Source organism: Procambarus clarkii, chromosome 4 (genome assembly GCF_040958095.1).
Source record: "Procambarus clarkii isolate CNS0578487 chromosome 4, FALCON_Pclarkii_2.0, whole genome shotgun sequence".
Taxonomy (NCBI): Eukaryota; Metazoa; Arthropoda; class Malacostraca; order Decapoda; family Cambaridae; genus Procambarus; species Procambarus clarkii.
The window spans coordinates 34849240-34873239 of record NC_091153.1 but is presented as its reverse complement, the minus strand read 5'-3'; the positions used below and the strand labels follow the sequence as shown (position 1 = coordinate 34873239).

Here is a 24000-nt window from a genome sequence, read left to right as displayed (position 1 = left end):
CAACCATTTTCATCACATCACATTTGATTTTTAATTAACTAAGTTGTTACTCTCATTAAGGGCAGTGAGTAATTTTATTCAGTTATTGTACGGTCCTATAACCAAACCATTGCTCATATTTTTCTCCATTGTAGCCTTCAACTCTGAACAGACATTCTTTTTTTTTTTGTGATATATACAAGAGTTGTTACATTCTTGTACAGCCACTAGTACGCGTAGCGTTTCGGGCAGGTCCCTGGAATACGATCCCCGCCGCCAAGAATCGTTTTTACAACCAAGTACACATTTTACTGTTGAGTTAAACAGAGGCTACAGTTAAGGATTTGCGCCCAGTAAGTCCTCCCCGGCCAGGATACGAACCCATGACAGAGCGCTCGCGGAACGCCAGACGTTTGTTTTATTATAGATACATAGCGAGCGAATGTTCGTTTCTCTGTCTTCCTATCTGTTCGACGTTGGAGGCCACACGGTTGAGGCTAGCCTCACCCAAATGATCTGGGGTCCGGGATGAACATAGGCTGGTCGGGGTCGCCATAATTCAAAAAGGAGCAACGTGCCAGGGTCACATTCAGACTCCAACAAAGATTGTTAGTCCTTCCTGCCGGCTACACAGCAAATACTATCAAAGTAAACTTTCTAAAGCAATTTTTTTTTCTTGTCGTAATATGCATCATTATTCACTGATCTCGAGAAAATTAACATAAATTTTCTGTTGTCCATAATTTGCCCGTACTAGCTTAAAACAGTCGATTCTCACACAGCTTCAAAGGCTTCTGAAGCTCCTCCGCTTTCTCAACGTAAATGAAACAAATATTATATTTTTTTAATATTTCACTCTGTTGAGCTCATCCCATTGATGACAACCAAACGCAATTGTATAAAATTAAATTTTTGTACGTGTTACGTTACGCTGACACAGGGATCAATTGAGTGTAACTTTGTCTCACATGTTATTATTTGTCAAACTCTTCGCAGACGCCCGTGTATCACCTAGACAAGGTGAGCCGTAGTTCGAGGATTGTTTGGCCCTAGGACTTCTATTTACGAGTTAGGGCGGGGGAATAAAACCACTAATCAGAACCACCGACTACACGTGACCGAGGCGAGGTTAACCAAGGTCATCCAGGCAATGTCAGTCTTGGCTCGCAGCCCATAGACACACTCCTGTAAGAGCCTCACCTCGTCTTCAGTGAATCCCTCATGAAACGTGGAAAAGCATTCTTCATATCTTACCAGATATGGATGGTGTTCGACCCTGTGGTGTTGTGTGTTACTGAGGAAGTCTTGGTTGTAGGGTTGATATAAAGCCATTCCTTGAATACTGACTTTAATACTTAAACTGATACATGACTAGCAGCTTCCAAGCTGGTAGCGTCCTGTACGCTCCCTTGTTTACCTCTCTCTTGGCGTCTGACTCGCCGCACATAGAAAACGGATGGTACCATTTTCTGTGAACATGACATCCCTCCTTTTCTTTAAAAAGAATGAATACAGGATGTCTACCATGCTTGTAGCACAAAGCAAAGTTATTGACACAAAGTAAGTTATTAACATATCAAGAGATATTGCATACATTTAACATTAATTAAGCACACAAAGAATTTAAACAACTTAATCTTTACCACAAAGGATTTCAATGTTAAAGATACATAGGCAATGTTAAACAAACATGAAAGAAACTGTACTACAAAGTTACAAAATATTGAATGAGAGATCTGCATTATTCAAACAATATTAAATTTAATTTAGCATAAAAAGTAAATACTTTGCATTACATAGGAACACAATTAATCATTAAATCGTGTAGGGCGTTTAACATGACGTTTAGGACGAGAGTCCCCAAATATAAGAATATCCCTTGATGAATTGTTTGTCGGGTTATAGCTCATTTTTTCTTTTTCCTTTGTACGACTTTGCACTTCATCATTTTCTACACTAGTTAGAATCACTTTGAAATAAGGCATATTACGTGTTATACTATGATCACTATTACTCACTGTTACCATAGTTCCTTTTACACTAATCACTTTATATGGTTTTGTATGATATGGCATATCTAGCTTTCCCTCTTTTTTCTTTTTAACGATAACAGTATCTCCAACCTTTATGAATTGTTCTTTTGCACGTTGATCATGAGCAATTTTCATTTTGCCCTAGGCTAGTGCATCCTTCTGAGCGAGACGTTTATCCGTTACCTCGGCTGGCATGACAGGTAGTGAGATTCTCATAGGACGTCAAAATAAAAGTTCGCCAGGCGACTTGCCCAGTGTTCCATGTGGTGTTGCACGGTAGTTCCTGAGAAAAGCATACATAGCTTGTTTCCAGGATCGTCCGTCGGCATGAGCACAGCGTACCGCTTTCATGAGAGGTTGCATGAATCTCTCAACTTCTCCATTTGCTTGAGGATGTAGTGGCATCACACGGCGGTGTTTGAATCCAATATGCTCAGCAAAATTGACGAAGTTTTGTCCATTGAATGGCGGTCCATTGTCCGTCTTGACAACTTCAGGAATGCCAAAGTTTGAAAAGATCTTGTCGAGTATCGGGATGACAGCCTTTGCAGATGTGGAAGTGATGATTTCTACTTCTGGATAACGTGAGTGATCATCAACGACTACCATCAAGTACTCTCCAGTTGGTAGCGGTCCGCAGAAGTCCACCGATACTTCCGTCCATGGTGCAGCAGGTAGTGGTGAAGGTTGTAGAGGTGTTGGTCTTGAAGTATCCACTGCAGCTTGGCAAGGGACACAGGCATCATGCATGTCCTTTGTTTGACGATCAATGCCAGAAAACCACACCTTTTCTCGTAGCAGCTGTTTGGTCCTAACAAGACCTTGGTGTCCTTGATGTGCAAGCTTCAGAGCACGTTGCTGGAGAACAGCTGGAATTACAATACGAGTACCTCGCTAGGAAGTCGGTGTCGCGTTGTTGCGTAACACTTAATTCTGTCTGGATGCGTTCAAGTGCTTTGAATGCATCTTGGTCAACTCCTGAGGGTGGAATGCACGGAAACTTTTTCTTAGGCAATGCATCCACTGTTGCTTGCAGAGTTGGGTCCTCTAGGGTTGCAGTACGGATTTCATCAAGAGTGAGAGCCTTAGGAACTGCATCACAGGTTACAGAGTGGACATATTCCTCGGCAACTTGAATTACATCTGGGTTGATGTGCAGATGAACTTTGCTATCAGTAGAAACAATCCATTAGTTCAAATCGATCAAAAAATTCAGCAACAATACCATCAACATTGTTTGCAGATTCCACTGCTACAGCTTTAGAAAGCTGAAGTAGCCCTAATTTGGTTGAAGTCTTGTAACTGAGTAGAGACTCCTTTGCATTCCTAACAACATGGAATGTAGTAGTGAGCATTGCACTCTTTGACTTAATCTCTGCAGTGAAAGTTCCAATCACTGGCAAGGCTACCTTTGAAGCATAGGCAGTGGCTTTGCCATTATAGTTTTCAAGCTTTGGGAACTGTTTTTTAAATTTTTCATAGTGACATTCAGCAATGGTGTCAATGTTTGATCCAGTGTCAATGAGAACTTTGAGACAAATACCAGCAATGTATACTATAGTCTCTGGGTTGTTTGGAAGATCATTCCATTCTGTGATTGATTGTACTCCATAAATGTAATCACATTCACTGTCATCTGAGGCTGGTTGTAATGAAATGTTGTCTTGTACATTATTAACATTTTGGATATGAGGTGCAATATTGTGTTTATCACTTCGACCCCTATGACCTGATCCTCGTACAGTGCTTTTATTCACTAACTGTGGTTTCTTGAGTGTAGAACGACACACAGCACCAAAATGACCTAGTTTTCCACACTCATAGCACTTCTTACCTTGAGCAGAACAAACATTATCTTGGTGTGGGTAGTCTCCTCCACAATTGTAACATTTATTGTTGACACCCTTTGACGTAGGTTGTTGTGACTGCTTGAGTCTTGTTCCATGACCCCAGTTGTGATGTGGTTCTCGGCTCAATTTGCTGTTAGGTTTGCCATGATTTCTTCTTTGATCACGGTGTCCTCCCTGAACCTTACGTACCTCATCACTATTAGTAACAGTGGCAGAACTGTTATTGGCACTGCACTCCATGACACGAGCATCACGTGCAGCATCTTCCATTCGACGAGCCATATCCAGTATCTTGGTAAGAGAACTTTCATCATCAACAAGTTCTAGAGCTCTTCGATGGAGAAGTGTAGATGTGCATGTTTAAATTATTTGCTGTTTGATTTCTTTGTCAACATCAGCAAACTCACAATGGGCTGCTAAACCCTGCAGACGTGTGTGGTATTGATCCACAGTTTCATTAGAGAGTTGTTCGACTCTCCTGAAATGCATAATTTCCATGGCAGTGTTTTGTCTTGGTTTGAAATGTTCAGTTAATTTTGCTTCGGCAATGTCATAATCTTTGGCACCACCAGTGTCTTTCAGTGTGTCAAAGATGTCACAAACTCGATCACCTGCATAATGAAGTAGAAAAGCACACATTCTTTCAGCACTTTTGATGTCAGAAAATATCAACAAATTTTCAAACCTTTTAAGCCATATGATCAACCTCTGTGACAGGTTTGTCTGGTCACAGTCAGGATCAAATGCAGGAAACTGAGGTATATTTGCCATTTTTACTGAATAAATGTAAACTTATCACTTAAATTTTCCTCAGAATACACTTACTGCACTGTATATATTAGTTAAGAATTCACTGTAATTACTTTAATTCTGCACTGTATATGTTAGTTAAGAATTCCCTGTAATTACTTTAATTCTGCACTGTATATGTTAGTTAAGATTTCACTGTAATTACTTTAATATTGCAAAGCACACAAGCATTTTAATGCAAAAGTTCACAACATTTCATAATATAGCAGCAACTGATGTCTTACCTAGCCCTTGTGTACCTGTGTTGTTGCTACTCACAGCAGCACAGCAGTTGGCACAGCAGTAGTTAGCAGTTGGTACAGCAGTTGGCAGCAGATGGTACAGCAGTTGTCAGCAGTTGGCACAGCAGTCAGTTCACAGCGTGAAGAATTGTAGCACATAGCGCGTTTCGTATACAAAACATCGGGTTTTGTATACAGCATCAAAGCGTCGTTTCGTACACGGCGTCGGCCCACATGGATCGCAGATGCCTCAGTACACAGCTTGTGAGCACATAGCATTGGTTAGCACACAGCATTGGTTAGCACACAACATCGGTTAGCACACAGCATTGGTTAGCACGCAGCATCGGGTATGGTGCTCACAGACAGCACGACTTCCTCCCTCCTCCGGGGGCGAGACAGCATGTTCTCCTTGTGTTTTAAGCTGAACAAATACCTGCATTCACAGTTCATCCTCGTCGCCAGTGTGGTGTTTGTATGTAGCTGAGGAAGTCTTCGTTGTAGGGTTGATATAAAGCCATTCCTTGGTTACTGACTTTAATACTTAAACTGATACATGACTAGTAGCTTCCAAGCTGGTAGCGTCCTGTACGCTCCCTTGTTTACCTCTCTCTTGACGTCTGACTCGCCGCACATAGAAAACGGACAGTACCATTTTCTGTGAACATGACAGACCCCTGGAGAGAACGTCTCATTGAATATCGCTGCGCAAGATATGATCAACAGTTAGTCATGCAGCCCGTCCTCCTAAGGTTTCCAACGTCAAGAAAACGAAATGTTTAACATGTTCTTTCCTAACCTACCAGAGGACACAAGACAGAAAACGGGACAGTACATCACTTGCGAGCCGCCTCCATTTCCTAGTACGACAATTTTTGGCCTCATGTAACGCATACGAGCGAAAAGCGATGTTCTTTTTTAAGAGGATAGTGGATGTACTCATAGGAAACAGATGAGTCTCCCACAGATTCCAGTTTTATCAAGTCCCTCCGCTTTCTCAACGAAAATGGGAACACTATTAATTTGTTTAACATTTCAAACTGCTAACTCCTCCCACGGGCAACAACCACACAACAATGGTAGAAAATTATATTTTACATAATAGAGACAGACAGAGATATAAAGTCAGATAGAGATAGACAGACACGGAGAGACAGAGAGATACACAGACAGAGGCAAGAAATGGTTAGATGGATGGATGGATAAATGATCAGATAGATGGATCAAAAGCTGGATACATAGACGGATAGAGAGATAGCTGGATGGATTGAGGGAAAGATGGTTAACAGGAAAATCACACGTAAAATAATTCCTTAGGGATGACTGAATACCTCTACCAAACCCCTTCTCACCGTGAGTCTCTGCGGTGAGATAATTTATTAACTCATAAGTGTGTCTTCAGAGGAAAGGTGAATAGTAAATGTCACCCGGGTCATTATATCTACCCGAGAAGGTCCAGGACACAAATGTCACCCAGGTCATTATATCTACACCAGAAGGTCCAGGACAAAATGTCACCCGGGTCATCATATCTACCCAAGAAGGTCCAGGACACAAAATGTCACCCGGGTCATTATATCTACCCGAGAAGGTCCAGGACACAAAATGTCACCCAGGTCATTATATCTACACCAGAAGGTCCAGGACAAAATGTCACCCGGGTCATCATATCTACCCAAGAAGGTCCAGGACACAAAATGTCACCCGGATCATTATATCTACCCAAGAAGGTCCAGGACACAAAATGTCACCCGGGTCATTGTATCTACCCAAGAAAGTCCAGGACACAAAATGTCACCCGGGTCATTGTATCTACCCAAGAAAGTCCAGGACACAAAATGTCACCCGGGTCATTGTATCTACCCAAGAAAGTCCAGGACACAAAATGTCATCCGGGTCATTGTATCTACCCAAGAAACTCCAGGACACAAAATGTCACCCAGGTCATTATATCTACCCAAGAAGGTCCAGGACACAAAATGTCACCCCGGGTCATTGTATCTACCCAAGAAAGTCCAGGACACAAAATGTCACCCGGGTCATTGTATCTACCCAAGAAAGTCCAGGACGCAAAATGTCACCCGGGTCATTGTATCTACCCAAGAAGGTCCAGGACACAAAATGTCACCCAGGTCATTATATCTACACAAGAAGGTCCAGGACACAAAATGTTACCCGGGTCATTATATCTACCCGAGAAGGTCCAGGACACAAAATGTCACCCAGGTCATTATATCTTCCCGAGAAGGTCCAGGACACAAAAGCATTAATCAATGAAGAGAATTGTGAGTGAGAAAGACAATATTGGGGGATCAATGGTTACTGTCAACTATTCAAGAAAAATGTTTTATGAATTTTGGGTTAAAATTTGAAAAATTAAGTTAAAAGTAGTAAAAAATGTTATGGGCGATTCTTCTGGGCCCCATAATATAGGATAAGTGATATTTTCAAAGGTAAATATTCTTTGTTGTACAACAGTGGAATATAGAGGACAGATGAGATCGACTCTGACCTAACTACAGCTGTTTGTGACACCTGCCCTTAAGGCTGTTCCTTATCCCATTTATCACATTCTTTGGCAAATCTTAAACAGGGAACACCGAAATTGCATGTCTGTCTGTCTGTCTTGCAGGCATTCTCTACCATGATAATAAACACTTAGGTACATGTTCTCATAAAAAAAGCTTGCGAAACTTTTATGTCCTGTGATAACTACAGAATTATTTCCCTAAACACACTATTTAACAAAATTTTCGATTATATACTCATTGACTTTTTTAGCTGATGTACTAGAAACTTATGACTTTTTATTTGCATTCAAAACTGGTTATTCAACGACGTTATGTTGTTTCTTGGTGTGGGAAACTGTTCTGTACTACATCTCGTCAGTCGCTGTTCTCTCTTTGTTCTTTAATGTTTTCAAAGCATTTGACAATGTCGAACACACTAAACATTTTAGATCATAGTTTAGCAGAAAAGTATGATCTGTAATGGATAAATATATATTTATCTTATCAGGTATGAAAAGTGGTTGTGAAATGAAGCAATGTATTCTCTGAAATTTTCTCAATTAAAAATTGGGTCAAACCAGGTGCTGTTTTCAGTCTTCTATTATTTGCGGTCTATATTGATCCAATGTTTAAGAAGTTAAGGGCTATTTCATTTCTGGGTAAAATATTAGGACGAAGAGAAACATACAGTATGTGAGTTTTGAAGAGGCAGTTGAAATATTGATATTCTTTTGTTTTTATATATTTACAAGAGTTCTTACATTCTTGTACAGCCACTAGAACGCATAACGTTTCGTGCAGGACCTTAATCCTAGTTTCCCTTGGAATACAACCTGCCAAATCTTTAACAACCAGGTACCCATTCACTGATGGGTGAACAGAGGCTACAGTTAATGATTAGCACCTAATCAATCCTCCCCAGCCAGGATATGAGCCCAGGACAAATCGTTTGACCATTGAGCCAGGGGATTTTTACCACTTCTCTTCCCTATGTGGAAGAGAAGGGCAAATAACACGGAAACGTTTGACGAGATGAAAGTCAGGAGGACAGAGACTAGAGAGCTTTGTTAGTTTACCTCAACTTGCCCTTGTAATTTTGTGCACTCAAATTATATGTAAATAAACTGATGTATGTCGCTACCTAAGTATTATGACAGTTTTTGCTAAGTTGACACAGGAAATGAGCCTCTGATGAGACACATGCAACATTTGTTGCCGTGTTGACCAACTATAGGCAGCAAATGGTTCAGTTTTGACCAGCAGGAGACTAAAAATGTTTTGACTTACATTGAGCAGCAGACGGAGCAGTGTTTACCAACTTTAGGCAGAGAACAAGGCAATCTTTGACCGACCTGATGCAACAACCGGGGTTATTTTGATCAGCTTGTGACTCGAAAAATTCACAGAAAGAAAGGGTTAAAATTAAAATCGAGAAAATCATTGATGCCCACCTTTTGGTCGAAAGGTGCCATCTTATTGCCATCTCTCCATGGGTTGTTTTGGGAACTGCCCAGGCCACTCAAGTCCCAGAAGTTGTTGCCCGGGTCCACTGTCAGCTGGAGTTGGCCATCAACGTAGAACCTGAGGTAATTATAATTTTGTTACACCGTAGACGCCAGTGAGAAGATCTTTCCTTAATACATTAATTAGAAGTAAAGACCCAGTGACAGTTGAATGGTATAGAGCATTGTGCCTATTCAAAGGTGCCTCGCGAGATGAGTCTGGCATAAAAAGATACAAGGCTTTCTTGCCTAAGTTGAGCTATTGTTCATATACCCCGCTGATCTTGACTGCATCTTCAAGAGTTATGTTTGTCACAACCAGCAAGAAAGGTGCATTTGAGAGAACTAGCCAGGTTCCTCATACAAAACTCTTGCTGTATAGCTCAACATACCTGCAAACCTCTTCACTGTAGTTACTGTGCATAGACACGCATATATATATATATATATACCACACAATTGCATACTTAGAGTAAAAAAACTCAACTTATTTACAAACACACAAATACACCACTTATGCTTGGCAACACTTCGCGTTTTTTCGGAAACTGAGTAATTGAATTAATGATTGTAAACATTGGAACTCACTTCATGTTGTCCTTGGTCCAGTCCAGCCTCCATGTATGGAAGTTGTAGCCAAATGATCCATCATTGGCAGAGCTGAGAAGACATGATCCTGGGTGTTAATGCGAGTGAGATATTGATATATATATATATATATATATATATATATATATATATATATATATATATATATATATATATATATATATATATATATATATATATATATATGGCTCGAACGCCATTGAGGTAGTCCTCGAAGAAAAGCTTAATTTAAGGGGCATTACTTGGGTTTTGGAAAAGTTGTTCAATGTCAACCAATATTTTTTCCCTAGTTGTATATGAAAAGCGCTGCAATTGTTCCAAGTTTCAGTACTGCAGCGTAAATAGAAAGGGAGAACTATTTTTTTTAACGAATTTTACACATTTTCAAGTTTGAATAAAACAACACACCTTTCAGATATAATTATTGTGTGACACTTTTCTGATACATTAGCATATAATAAAGGTTCGTAAGTTATGGAGTGCCCAAAACATCTTTGGTTTTCCTAATACAAATAGTCAATTTCCCCCCAAAAAAATTATGCAAATATGTCATGTTTATTGCTATTATAAAATCAATAAATGAACTTAGGACCAAACGATAACTTGAATGTTTAGAGACATACACTTTACATATAAGGTGTAAGTTTCATATATATTGAATAAAAACTGTAAAAGTTATCCAAACGTTTATGTTAGTTGAAAATACATTAGAAAATAGTAAAGTCTAAGGTGCTGCCATCTGTGGCTGAGGTTGACATTAACCAGTTTTCTCCAAAATTAATACCCATACAGATAGTCTTATGTGCAGTCAGGTGTATAAGTTTCATGCAAATCGTCCGATAAAAAAAAAGCAAAAAAAAAAAAAAAAAAAAAAAAATTAACTTAATTTTTTTTCTAATAAAACTAATTATAATATTTCTTTAATGTATGCTATTGTGATAGCAAAGAGTCATAGATATGATTTCACTTGACACTTGTGTTTAATAATCGTTTTTGACCATTTTGGAATAATTTTCACACCTACTTCAATATTTTTTTCTCCCTTCCTATTTGTGATATAGAAAAATATAGTAAGTGATAGCCGAAGCTATTTGAACCACTTCCCCGCCTGCACTCGGTTGGGAATCTTGGGCATAGCATTTTATCAAAACACCTCATTATTTGGGGCATAAAATGCTATGATAAAATGCTATACCCAAGATTACCATTCGAGTGCCGGCAGGGAAGTGGTTCAAATGTTGGGTGAGGCACTTACTAAGTTTCCGTTGGGTGAGACACTTACTAAGTTTCCGTGGGTGAGGTACTTAGTAAGTTTCCGTTGGGTGAGGCACTTACTAAGTTTCCGTTGGGTGAGGTACTTAGTAAGTTTCCGTTGGGTGAGGCACTTACTAAGTTTCCGTTGGGTGAGGCACTTACTAAGTTTCCGTTGGGTGAGGTACTTAGTAAGTTTCCGTTGCGTGAGGCACTTACTAAGTTTCCGTTGGGTGAGGCACTTAGTAAGTTTCCGTTGGGTGGGCACTTACTAAGTTTCCGTTGGGTGAGGCACTAACTAAGTTTCTGTTGGGTGAGACACTTACTAAGTTTTGTGAGTCTTGGGGTACATGTTGGTGTGAGGGTTGGGCCCCCAGTGGAGAGTGGACCCTGCGTGCTGGTGGCCCAGGTTGCCATACTCAGTATTTCCTGCCCCGTTGAAAATATGCTCAGTCTTTGAACAATAACATGTGGTAAGTTATATTCCTAGTTGTTTTCCTCGCATAGCAATAACGAACGTGCGTTGCTTGTTGACTAAAACAAAATTTAAGAAAAAATATTGATTTATCACTAACTAAATAAAACCACACAGGTACACGTGTGGACTCTAGTGACAGAGGTTAACACTACACCACTGTACAAGTGTGTTGGCTAGTAATAAGGTTTTCAAAATTAACTTAGGAATTGTGGTAAAGTGCATATTAGTGTTTTCGGAAGATGATTTTCTCATTCAACCATACAATCAGCACTCACCTCCACCAACATTCTCAGTACTCACATCCACCAACACACTCAGAACTCCCCGCTAACTACACACTCAGTACTCACCTCCACCCACATACTCAGTACTCACTTACGCCATGACACTCAGTACTCACCTCCACCAATATACTCAGTACTCACCTCCATCCACACACTCAGTACTCACCTCCATCCACACACTCAATACTCACCTCCATCCACACACTCAGTACTCACCTCCATCCACACACTCAATACTCACCTCCACCAACATTCTCAGTACTCACATCCACCAACACACTCAGAACTCCCCGCTAACTACACACTCAGTACTCACCTCCACCCACATACTCAGTACTCACTTACGCCATGACACTCAGTACTCACCTCCACCAATATACTCAGTACTCACCTCCATCCACACCCTCAGTACTCACCTCAATCCATACACTCAATAATCATCTCCACCCTCACACTTAGTACTCACCTTCATTCTCACACTCAGTACTCACCTTCACCCACACACTCAGTACTCAATCCACCCACACACTCAGTACTCACCTCCACCCACACCCTCAGTACTCACCTCTACCCACACACTCAATACTCACCTCCACCAACATTCTCAGTACTCACATCCACCAACAATTTCAGTACTCACCGCTACCTACACACTCAGTACTCACCTTCACCCACACACTCAGTACTCACCTCAATCCATACAATCAGTAATCACCTCTACCCACACCCTCAGTACTCACTTCCACCCCACACCCTCAGTACTTACTTCCACCAACAAACTCAGTACTCACCAGCCACCAACACACTCAGTACTCACCTCCTCCCGCACACTCAGTACTCATACGCCACCCACACACTCAGTACTAAGCTCTACCCACACCCTCAGTACTCAACTCCACCCACACACTCAGAGCTCACTTCCACCAACACACTCAGTACTCACCCATAAACACACACTCAGTACTCACCTCCTCCCACACACTCAGTACTCACTTCCACACACACCCTCAGCACTCACCTCAACCCACACTCTTAGTACTCAACAGCCACCCACACACTCAGTACTCACCGCAACCCAAAACACTCAGTACTCACCTCAACCCAAACACACAGCACTCAAATCCACCGATACCCTCATTACTCACCTTCACCCACACACTCAGCACTCAATTCACCCACACACTCAGTACTCACCTCAATCCATACAATCAGTACTCACCTCTACACACACACTCAGTACTCACCCCCATCCACACACTCAGTACTCCCCTCCTCCAGCTCACTCAGTACTCACCTCAACCCAAACACTCAGTACTCACCTCAACCTACACACTCAGAACTCACCTCCACCCACGCCATCAGTACTCACCAGCCACTCACACACTCAGTACTCACCTCAAATTGCACGCTCAGCACACACCTCGTCCCACACACTCAGCACTCACCTCATCCCACACACTCAGTATTTACCTCCACCGACACACTCAGTACTCACTTCCACCCACACACTCAGTACTCACCTCCTCCCACAAACACTCTGTACTCACCTTAACCCACACACTCAGAACTTATCTCCTCCCACATTCTCAGAACTCACCATCACCCATACCCTCAGTACTCACCTCTACCCTCACATTCAGTACTCACCAGCCACCCACACACTCTGTACTCACCTCCTCCCAAACAAACAGTACTCACCGCCACCCACACACTCAGTACTAACCTCCACTCACACACTCATACTCAACTCAATCCACACCCTCAGTACTCACAAGTCACCCGCACACTCAGAACTCACTTTCAGCCACTCAATCATACTCACTCCATCCACACACTCATACTCACCTCCACCCGCACACTCATACTCACCTCCATCCACACCCTTAGTACTCATCTCCACCCACACACTCATACTCACCTCCACCCACACACTCATACTCACCTCAACCCACACACTCAGTACTGAATCCATCCACACACTCAGTACTGAATCCATCCACACACTCAGTACTGACCTCAATCCACAAACTCAATACTCACCTCTACCCACATCCTAAGTACTTATCTCCACCCACACACTCATACTCACCTCCACCCACACACTCATACTCACCTCAACCCACACACTCAGTACTGAATCCATCCACACACTCAGTACTGAATCCATCCACACACTCAGTACTGACCTCAATCCACATACTCAATACTCACCTCTACCCACATCCTAAGTACTCATCTCCACCCACACACTCAGTACTCACCTCCACCCAGACACTCAGTACTCACCTCCTCCTACACACTCAGTACTCACTGCCACCCACATACTCAGTACGCACTGCCTTCCACAAACTCAGTACTCACCTACACGCACACACTCAGTACTCACCTGCCACATACACAGCACTCACCGCCACCCACACACTCCGTACTCACCTCCACCCACACACTTAGTACTCTTCTCCACCCACACCCTCGGTACTCACCTTTTCCCACACACACTCAGTACTCACTTTCACCCAAGCACTGAGTACTCACCTTCACCCACATACTCAGTACTCACCTTCACGCACACACTCAGTACTCAAATACACCCACACACTCAGTACTCACCAGCCATCCATACACTCTGCATTCACCTCCACCCACACTCTCAGTACTCTCCTCCTGCCACACACTCAATACTCACATTCACCCACACACTCAGAACTCACTGCCACCTACACACTCAATACTCACTTCCACCCACACCCTCCGTACTCACCTCCTCCCACACACTGAGCACTCACCGCCACCCACACACTCACTACTCACTTCCACCCACACACTCAGAACTCACCTCCACCCACACACTCAGAACTCACCTCCTCCGCACACACTCAGTACTCATCTTCACCCACACTCTCAGTACTCACCTCCACCCACACGCTCTATATTCACCTCCACCCTCACACACTCAGTACTCACCTTCACCCACACACTCATCACTCACATACACTCACACACTCAGTACTCACCAACCATCCATACACTCTGCATTCACCTCCATCCACACCATCCGTACTCAAATCCTCCCACACACTGAGCACTAACCGCCACCCCCACACACTCAGTACTCACTTCCACTCACTCACTCAGTACTCACTCAGTACTCACCTCTACACACAAACTCAGTACTCACCTCTACATACACACTCAGTACTCACCTCCAACCACACAGTCAATACTCACCTCCTCCCACACACTCAGTACTCACCTTCACCAACACTCTCAGTACTCATATTCACCCACCCCACACACTCAGTACTCACCACCACCCACGCACTCAGTACTCACCTCAACCCACACACTCAGTACTCACCTCCCCCCACACACTTAGTACTCACTTAAACTCACACACTCAGTACTCACCTCAACCCACACACTTAGTACTCACCTCCTCCCACACACTCAGTACTCACCTCAACCCACACACTCAGAACTCACCTCCTGCAACACACTCAGTACTTACATCCACCCCCACACACTCAGTACCCTCCTTCTCCCACACACTCAGGTATTGACCTTCACGCACCCACTCAGTACTCACATCCACCAACACACTAAGTACTCACCTCCACCTTCACACTCAGAACTCACATCCACCCACACACTCATTTTTCACATCCACCCACACACTCAACGATAACAAATGCAGTGTTCCCACAGGACTATTATGTTATGAGGAAAGAGAGGGAAGGAAGAGGTGGTGGTGTAGCTCTGCTTGTAAAAAAAGGCTGGAATTTTGAGATGGTTATTCAGGGCTGTGAAGGTTTCAGTGGCTACATAGGAGGTACCATAACAAATGGAAGGAAAAAATTATAGTTGTAGTCATACATAATCCACCACCAAATGACAGAAGACCCAGACAGGAATATGATAGAAACAACATGGCCACCATTATCATAATAGAATGAGCAGCTTCTGCTGCTAGAAGGAATGGATCTGGACTACTAATTATGAGAGACTTCAACCATGGGAAGATAGATTGGGAAAACAGAGACCCACATGGAGGACCAGAAACATGGAGAGCTAAGCTGCTGAATGTGGCAACAAGAAACTTTCTAAGCCAGCACATCAAGGAACCAACAAGAATGAGAGGAGAAGATGAACCAGCAATGCTTAATTTGATATTTACCCTAAATGAGTGGGATATAAGGGAAGTTAAGATGGAAGCGCCCTTGGGAATGAGTGATCACAGTATATTGAACTTTGAGTACCTGGTAGAACTTGGAATTATCTCCCCCAAAAAAGAACTAGGAATCAAAAGGCTGGCATACCGAAAGGGGAATTATGAACAGATGAGAAGTTTCCTAAGGGAAATACCTTGGGACACAGACCTCAGAGATAAGTCTGTACAGGGTATGAGGGACTATGTTACCCAAAAGTGTCAGGAGGCAGTAAACAGGTTCATCCCGGCCCAAAGGGAGAAATCCGAGAAGCAACAGAAGAATCCATGGTGTAATAGGGCATGTATGGAAGCGAAGAAACTGAACAAAAGTTCGTGGAGGAACTTCCGGAAAAACAGAACACCAGAAAGCAGAGAGAGATACCAGAGAACCAGGAATGAGTACGTCAGGGTGAGAAGAGAAGCAGAGAAAAGTTTTGAAAATGATATAGCAAACAAAGCCAAGACTGAACCAAAGCTACTCCACAGTCACATCAGAAGGAAAACAACAGTGAAAGAACAGGTATTGAAACTTAGAACAGGCGAGGACAGTTATACAGAGAATAACAGAGAGGTGTGTGAAGAACCCAACAAGAGGTTCCAGGAGGTCTTCACAAAAGAACAAGGTGGGGTCACTGTGCTAGGAGAATGGGAGGTAAACCAGGCGGCCTTAGAAGAGTTCGAAATTACGAGAGAGGAGGTCAAGAGACACCTGCTGCATTTGGATGTTAGAAAGGCTGTTGGTCCAGACGGGATTTCACCATGGGTACTGAAAGATTGTGCAGAGGCACTTTGCTTGCCACTCTCCATAGTGTATAATAAGTCACTGGAGACGAGAGCCCTACCAGAAATATAGAAGACGGCGAATGTGGTCCCAATATATAAAAAGGGCGACAGGCAAGAGGCACTTAACTACAGGCCAGTGTCCTTGACTTGTATACCATACAAGGTGATGGAGAAGATCGTGAGAAAAAACCTGGTAATACACCTGGAGAGAAGGGACTTCGTGACAAACCGCCAACATGGGTTCAGGGGAGGGTAAATTTTGCCTGAAAGGCTTAATAGAATTCTACGACCAAGTGACAAAGATTAAGCAAGAAAGAGAAGGCTGGGCGGACTTCATTTTCTTGGATTGTCGGAAAGCCTTTGACACAGTACAGCATAAGAGGCTGGTACATAAGCTGCAGAGACAGGCAGGTGTAGCTGGTAAGGTGCTCCAATGTATAAGGGAGTACCTACGCAATAGGAAGCAGAGAGTTACGGTGAGGGGTGAGACCTCCGATTGGCGTAAAGTCACCAGTGGAGTCCCACAGGACTCTGTACTCGGTCCTATCTTGTTTCTAATATATGTAAATGATCTCCCGGAGGTTATCGATTCATTTCTGTCAATGTTTGCGGACGATGCCAAAATTATGAGAAGGATTAAAAAAGATGAGGACAGTTTGAGGCTTCAAGAAGACCTAGACAAGCTAAAGGAATGGTCGAACAAATGGTTGTTAGAGTTTAACCCAACCAAATGTAATGTAATGAAGATAGGAGTAGGGAGCAGGAGGCCAGATACAAGGTATCATCTGGGAGAGGAAATTCTTCAAGAGTCAGAGAAAGAACAAGACTTGGGGGTTGATATCACGCCAGACCTGTCTCCTGCAGCACATATCAAGCGGATAACATCAGCGGCATATGCCAGGCTGGCCAACATACGAACGGCATTCAGAAACTTGTGTAAAGAATCATTCAGAACTTTGTATACAACATATGTCAGGCCAGTCCTGGAGTATGCAGCCCCCAACATGGAGTCCATATCTAGTCAAGGATAAGGCTAAACTGGAAAAGGTTCAAAGGTTTGTCACCAGACGAATACCCGAGCATAGAGGTATGAGCTACGAGGAGAGACTACGGGAATTAAACCTCACTTCGTTGGAAGACAGAAGAGTTATGGAGGACATGATCACCACATTCAAGATTCTCAAAGGAATCGACAGGGTTGATAAAGACAGGCTATTTAACACAAGGGGAACACGCACTAGGGGACACAGGTGGAAACTGAGTGCCAAAATGAGCCACAGAAATATTAGAAAGAACTTTTTTAGTGTCAGAGTGGTTGACAAATGGAATGCATTAGGAAGTGATGTGGTGGAGGCTGACTCCATACACAGTTTCAAGTGTAGATATGATAGAGCCCAATAGGCTCAGGAATCTGTTCACCTACTGATTGACGGTTGAGAGGCGGGACCAAAGAGCCAGAGCTCAACCCCCGCAAACACAACTAGGCGAGTAAAACTAGGGGAGTACTCAGTACTCACCTCCACCTACACACTCAATACTCACCTCTTCCCTCATACTCTGTACTCACCGCCACCCAAACACTCAGTTCTCACATCCACCCACACACACTCAGTACTCACCTCTTCCCTCACGCTCAGTATTCACCTCTACCCACACACTCAGCACTCACATTCTCCCACACACTCAGTTCTCATCTCCACTCACACACTCAGTACTCACCTTCTCAAACAAACTCAGTACTCTCCTCCACCCACACACACAGTAGTCACCTCCTTCCACACACACACAGTACTCACCTTCACCCACACACTCAGTACTCACCAGCCACCCAAACACTCAGTACTCACCAGCTACCCACACACTCTCAGTACTCACCTCCTCCTACACACTCAATACTCACCTCCCACACACACTGCACTCACCGCCACCCATAGACACAGTACTCACCTTCACCCATACATTCAGTACTCAACTCCACCCTCACAGTCAGTACTCACCTCTACCCACACTCTCAGAACTCACCTCCTCCCACACACTCAGTACTCACCTTTACCCACACTCTATATTCATGTTCACCTACACACTCAATACTCACCTCCACTTACACACACAGAACCCACATTCACTCATACACTCAGTACATTCCTCCACCAACCCACTCAGTACAAACATCCACCCACACATACTCAATACTCACCTCCTCCCCACACACTCAGTACTAACCGCAACCCACACACTCAGTACTCACCTCCACCCACGCACTCAGTACTCACTTCAACCCACACACTCAGTATTCACCTCCCCCCATACACTTAGTACTCACTTCAACCCACATACCTAGTACTCACCTCAACCCACACACTCAGTACTCACCTCCTCCCACACACTCAGTACTCACCTTCACCTACACACTCAGTTTTCATCTCCAAAACACTCAGAACTCACCTCCTGCAACACACTCAGTACTTACATCCACCCCAGACACTCAGGTACTCACCTTCACCCGCACACTCAGTACTTACTTCCTCCCATTAACTCAGAACTCACCTCCTCCCATTCACTCAGTACTCACCTCCTCCCAAACACTCAGAACCTACCAGCTTCTCACACACTCAATACTCACCTTCTCCCACACACTCAGTTATTCACCTTCACACACCCACTCAGTTCTCACCTCCAGCTACACACTCAGTTCTCACCTTCACTCACATACTCAGTACTAACCTCCACCTACACACTCAGTACTCACCTCTTCCCTCATACTCAGTACTCACCTCCACCCACACACTAACTACTCACCTTCACTCACACACTCAGTACTCACCTCCTCCCACACACACAGGTACTCACCTTCACGCACCCAGTCAGTACTCACCTCCACCTACACACTCAGTACCCACATCCACCCACACATTCAGTTCGCACATCCACCCACACACACGGTCGAACAAATGGCTGTTAGAGTTTAATCCAATCAATTGTAATATAATGAAGATAGGGGTAGGAAGCAGGAGACCAGATACAAGGTATCATTTGAGAGATGAAATACTTCATGATCAGAGAAAGAAAAAGACCTGGGGGTTGATATCACGCCAGACTTGTCCCCTGCAGCACATATCAAGAGGATAACATCTGCAGCATATGCCAGGTTGGATAACATAAGAACGGCCTTTAGGAACTTATGTAAGGAATCTTTCAGAACATTATATACCACATATGTCAGACCAATCCAGGAGTATGCAGCCCCAGCATGGAGTCCATATCTAGTCAAGCATCAGACTAAACTGGAAAAGGTTCAAAGGTTTGTCACCAGACGAATACCCGAGCATAGAGGTATGAGCTACGAGGAGAGACTACGGGAATTAAACCTCACTTCGTTGGAAGACAGAAGAGTTATGGAGGACATGATCACCACATTCAAGATTCTCAAAGGAATCGACAGGGTTGATAAAGACAGGCTATTTAACACAAGGGCACACGCACTAGGGGACACAGGTGGAAACTGAGTGACCAAATGAGCCACATACATATTAGAAAGAACTTTTTTAGTGTCAGAGTGGTTGACAAATGGAATGCATTAGGAAGTAATGTGGTGGAGGCTGACTCCAGACATAGTTTCAAGTGTAAATATGATAGAGTTCAATAGGCTCAGGAACCTGTACACCGGTTGATTGACGGTTGAGAGGCGGGACCAAAGAGCCAGAGCTCAACCCCCGCAAGCACAACTAGGCGAGTACAACTAGGTGAGTATACTCATTACTCACCTCCACTTACACACTCCGTACTCACCTCCACCCACACGCTCAGTAGTTCTCTCTTCCCACACGCTCAGTATTCACCTCTACCCACACACTCAGCACTCACATTCTCCCACACAGTCAGTTCTCACCTACACCCACACACTCAGTACTCACCTTGTCAAACTCACTCAGTACTCTCCTCCACCCACACACTCAGTACTCACCTCCTCCCACACACACAATACTCACCTTCACTCACACACTCAGTACTCACCAGCCAACCAAACACTCAGTACTCACCAGCTACCAACACACACTCAGTACTCACCTCCTCCCACACACACAATACTCACCTCCACCCACACACTCAGTACTCACCTCCTACTACACACTCAGTACACACCTCCCACACACACTACTCTCATCGCCACCCATACATACAGTACTCACCTTCACCCACAAACTCAGTACTCAACTCCACCCTCACAGTCAGTACTCACCTCCACCCACACTCTCAGAACTCACTTCCTCCCACTCACTCAGTAATCACCTTTACCCACACACTCTATATTCACTTTCACCCACACACTCAATACTCACCTCTACTTACACACTCAGAACTCACATTCACTCATACACTCAGTACATTCCTCCACCAACACACTCAGTACTCACATCCACCCATTCACTCAGTACTCACCTCCTCCCCACACACTGAGTACTCACCGCCACCCACACGCTTAGTACTCACCTTCACCAACACACTCAGTATTCACCTCAACCAACACACTCTGTACTCACCTCCTCCCACACACTCAGTACTCACCTTCACCTACACACTCAGTTGTCACCTCCTCCCACACACTCAGAACTCACGTCCTGCATCACTCTCAGTACTTACATCCACACCACACTTTCAGGTACTCACCTTCACCGGCACACTCAGTACTCACCTCCTCCCATTCACTCAGTACTCACCTCCTCCCAAACACTAAGAACCCACCAGCTTCTCACAAACTCAGAACTCACTTCATCCCACACACTCAGGTAATCATCTTCACGCACCCACTCAGTACTCACCTCCACCTACACTCTCAGAACTCATATCCACCCACACACTCATTTCTCACATCCACCCACACACTCAGTACTAACCTCCACCTACACACTCAGTACTCACATCCATTAAACAATCAGTACTCACCTCCACCCATACACTCAGTACTCACTTTCTCCCACACACTCAGTACTAACGTCCACCAACACACTCAGTACTCTTCTCCACGCACACACTCAGTATTTACCTCCACCTACACACTCAGTACTCACCTCTTCCCTCATACTCAGTACCCACCTCCACCCACACACTCACTACTCACCTTCCCTCACACACTCAGTACTCACCTCCTCCCACACACTCAGTACTCACGTCCTCCCACACACACACAGGTACTCACCTTCACGCACCCACTCAGTACTCACCTCCATTTACACACTCAGTGCTCACATGCAGCCACACATTCAGTTCTCACATCCACCCACACACACTCATTACTCACCTCCACCCACACACTCAGTACTCACCACCACCCACACACTCATTACTCACTTCCTCACAGACACTCAGTACTCACTTCCTCCCGCACACTCAGGAACTCACCTTCACGCACCCACTCAGTACTCACCTCCACCCACATACTCAGAACTCACATCCACCTACACACTCAGTTCTCACATCTACCCACGCACACTCATTACTTACCTCCATCTATACACTCAGTACTCACCTCTTCCCACACGCTCAGTATTCACCTCTACCCACACACTCAGCACTCACATTCTCCCACACAGTCAGTTCTCACCTCCACCCACACACTCAGTACTCACCTTCTCAAACACACTCAGTACTCACCTTCTCAAACACACTCAGTACTCACCTCCACCCACACACTCAGTACTCACCTCCACCCACACACTCAGTACTCACCGCCACCCACACACTCAGTACTCACCTCCTCCCACACACTCAGAACTCACCTCCACCAACACACTCAGTACTCACCAGCCACCTAAAAACTCAGTACTCACCAGCTACCCACACACACTCAGTACTCACCTCCTCCCACACACTCAGTACTCACCTCCTCCTACACACTCAGTACTCACCTCCCACACACATTGCACTCACTGCCACCCATACACACAGTACTCACCTCCACCCACACACTCAGTACTCAACCCCACCCTCACTGTCAGAACTCACCTCCTCCAACACACTCAGTACTCACCTTTACTCACACACTCTATATTCACTTTCACCCACACACTCAATACTCGCCTCTACTTACACACTCAGAACTCACATTCACTCTTACACTCAGTACATTTCTCTACCCATACTCAGTACTCACATCCACCCACACACTCAGTACTCACCGACCCCACGACAAGTGGTGCTTAACCGTTTGACCGGCTTAAGATTCTACAACCTTATGACGTAGAAATCGACTTTTAGCAAAACCCTAGGATCACCTTGCGCTGCCACCACCAGACCAGTAACACTGAGCAATGACCGACATCTGGATCGATCATGCTAATCAATAACTTTAGGGCTTGATCCCCACTAGTAACATATATACTTGGATCTTATGTTAAGTGGAATTAAAAATCAAAGGGAATAATGAATTCTGATTCGGTGTTAGAATCTGCCCAACTCAAATTAGGCCACGCTACCCACGTGGACCGGTCATGTAAATAAATATAACATAAAATGGAAATAAAATAAAAAGACAAGTTACTAGCTAAATGGTCTATTCAAAACTAAACAAAATCTAAATGAATGCACTCCCTAAACTGAACACGCCCTGACCTTATCGGTAATGAGTTGACCTACTCCCTATAACAACACTAAGCAACTTTACCTTATAGGCGACCAGCGGTGGACTACTGGTCTGAGAATGGGTGGAGTGGACACCTTCCCTCTGTTGCTCTCGATACCACACTGTCTTCCCAAGTCGCTCTGTCTCCCCACAGCGGCAGCTTGGGTATCCCTACGCTTAGCTTTACTACACTGCTCGTAGGTGTTTAAGTTTAACAACTAATCTCTGTTGCGCTGAATGATCCAGATTGGTTGAATTATTTTAACTGAAGTTAATTACACAAGCATCTTAGGGAACAGCTATTCTCAATTACAAAATGACTATTTGACCTTTGAGAAAATACAAAAAATATGGAGCTTTGGTGACCTTCGTGACCTAAGGTCGCCCAAATCCTTCCGCCTCCAAGTCTAGTCCCGCTAGTGACGTCACTGATGGTGACTTACTGAAGTATTTTGACAATTTACGATACTCTTTATACTTTAAACAGGGATATTATACAATTTGGATGAAGACTAATTTCTCTGAATTACTGAATTCTGTATAATGATTCATTATACGAAACTGAACAAAGGCGCCAGTTATCTTCACCACCAGTCCCCAGGGGATGCGACCTTGCTGGGGTCAGGTCTCTACACGTGGTTTCTAGAACCTTCTGGATCATATCTACAACAGCTAGTTTGTTACAAGTACTCACCTCCCCCCACACACTTAGTACTCACCTCAATCCACACCCTCAGTACTCACCTCAACCCAGACACTCAGTACTCACCTCCTCCCACACACTCAGTACTCACCTCCTCCCATTCACTCAGTACTCACCTCCTCCCACACACTCAGAACCCACCAGCCTCTCACACACTCAGT

General features: G+C 44.1%; 1 protein-coding gene across 1 annotated transcript in view; it reads right to left on the bottom strand.

Moving 5' to 3' along the window:
- LOC138369785 (beta-1,3-glucan-binding protein-like) overlaps positions 1–24000 on the bottom strand; it is a 70219-nt gene that overhangs the window by 16386 nt on the left and 29833 nt on the right. The window contains exons 7-9 of the mRNA XM_069333396.1: positions 11092–11194; positions 9494–9565; positions 8855–8984 (exon numbers count right to left, since the gene is read on the bottom strand). Coding sequence (XP_069189497.1) covers positions 8855–8984; positions 9494–9565; positions 11092–11194 — 305 coding nt within the window. The remainder of the gene's footprint in view (positions 1–8854; positions 8985–9493; positions 9566–11091; positions 11195–24000) is intronic.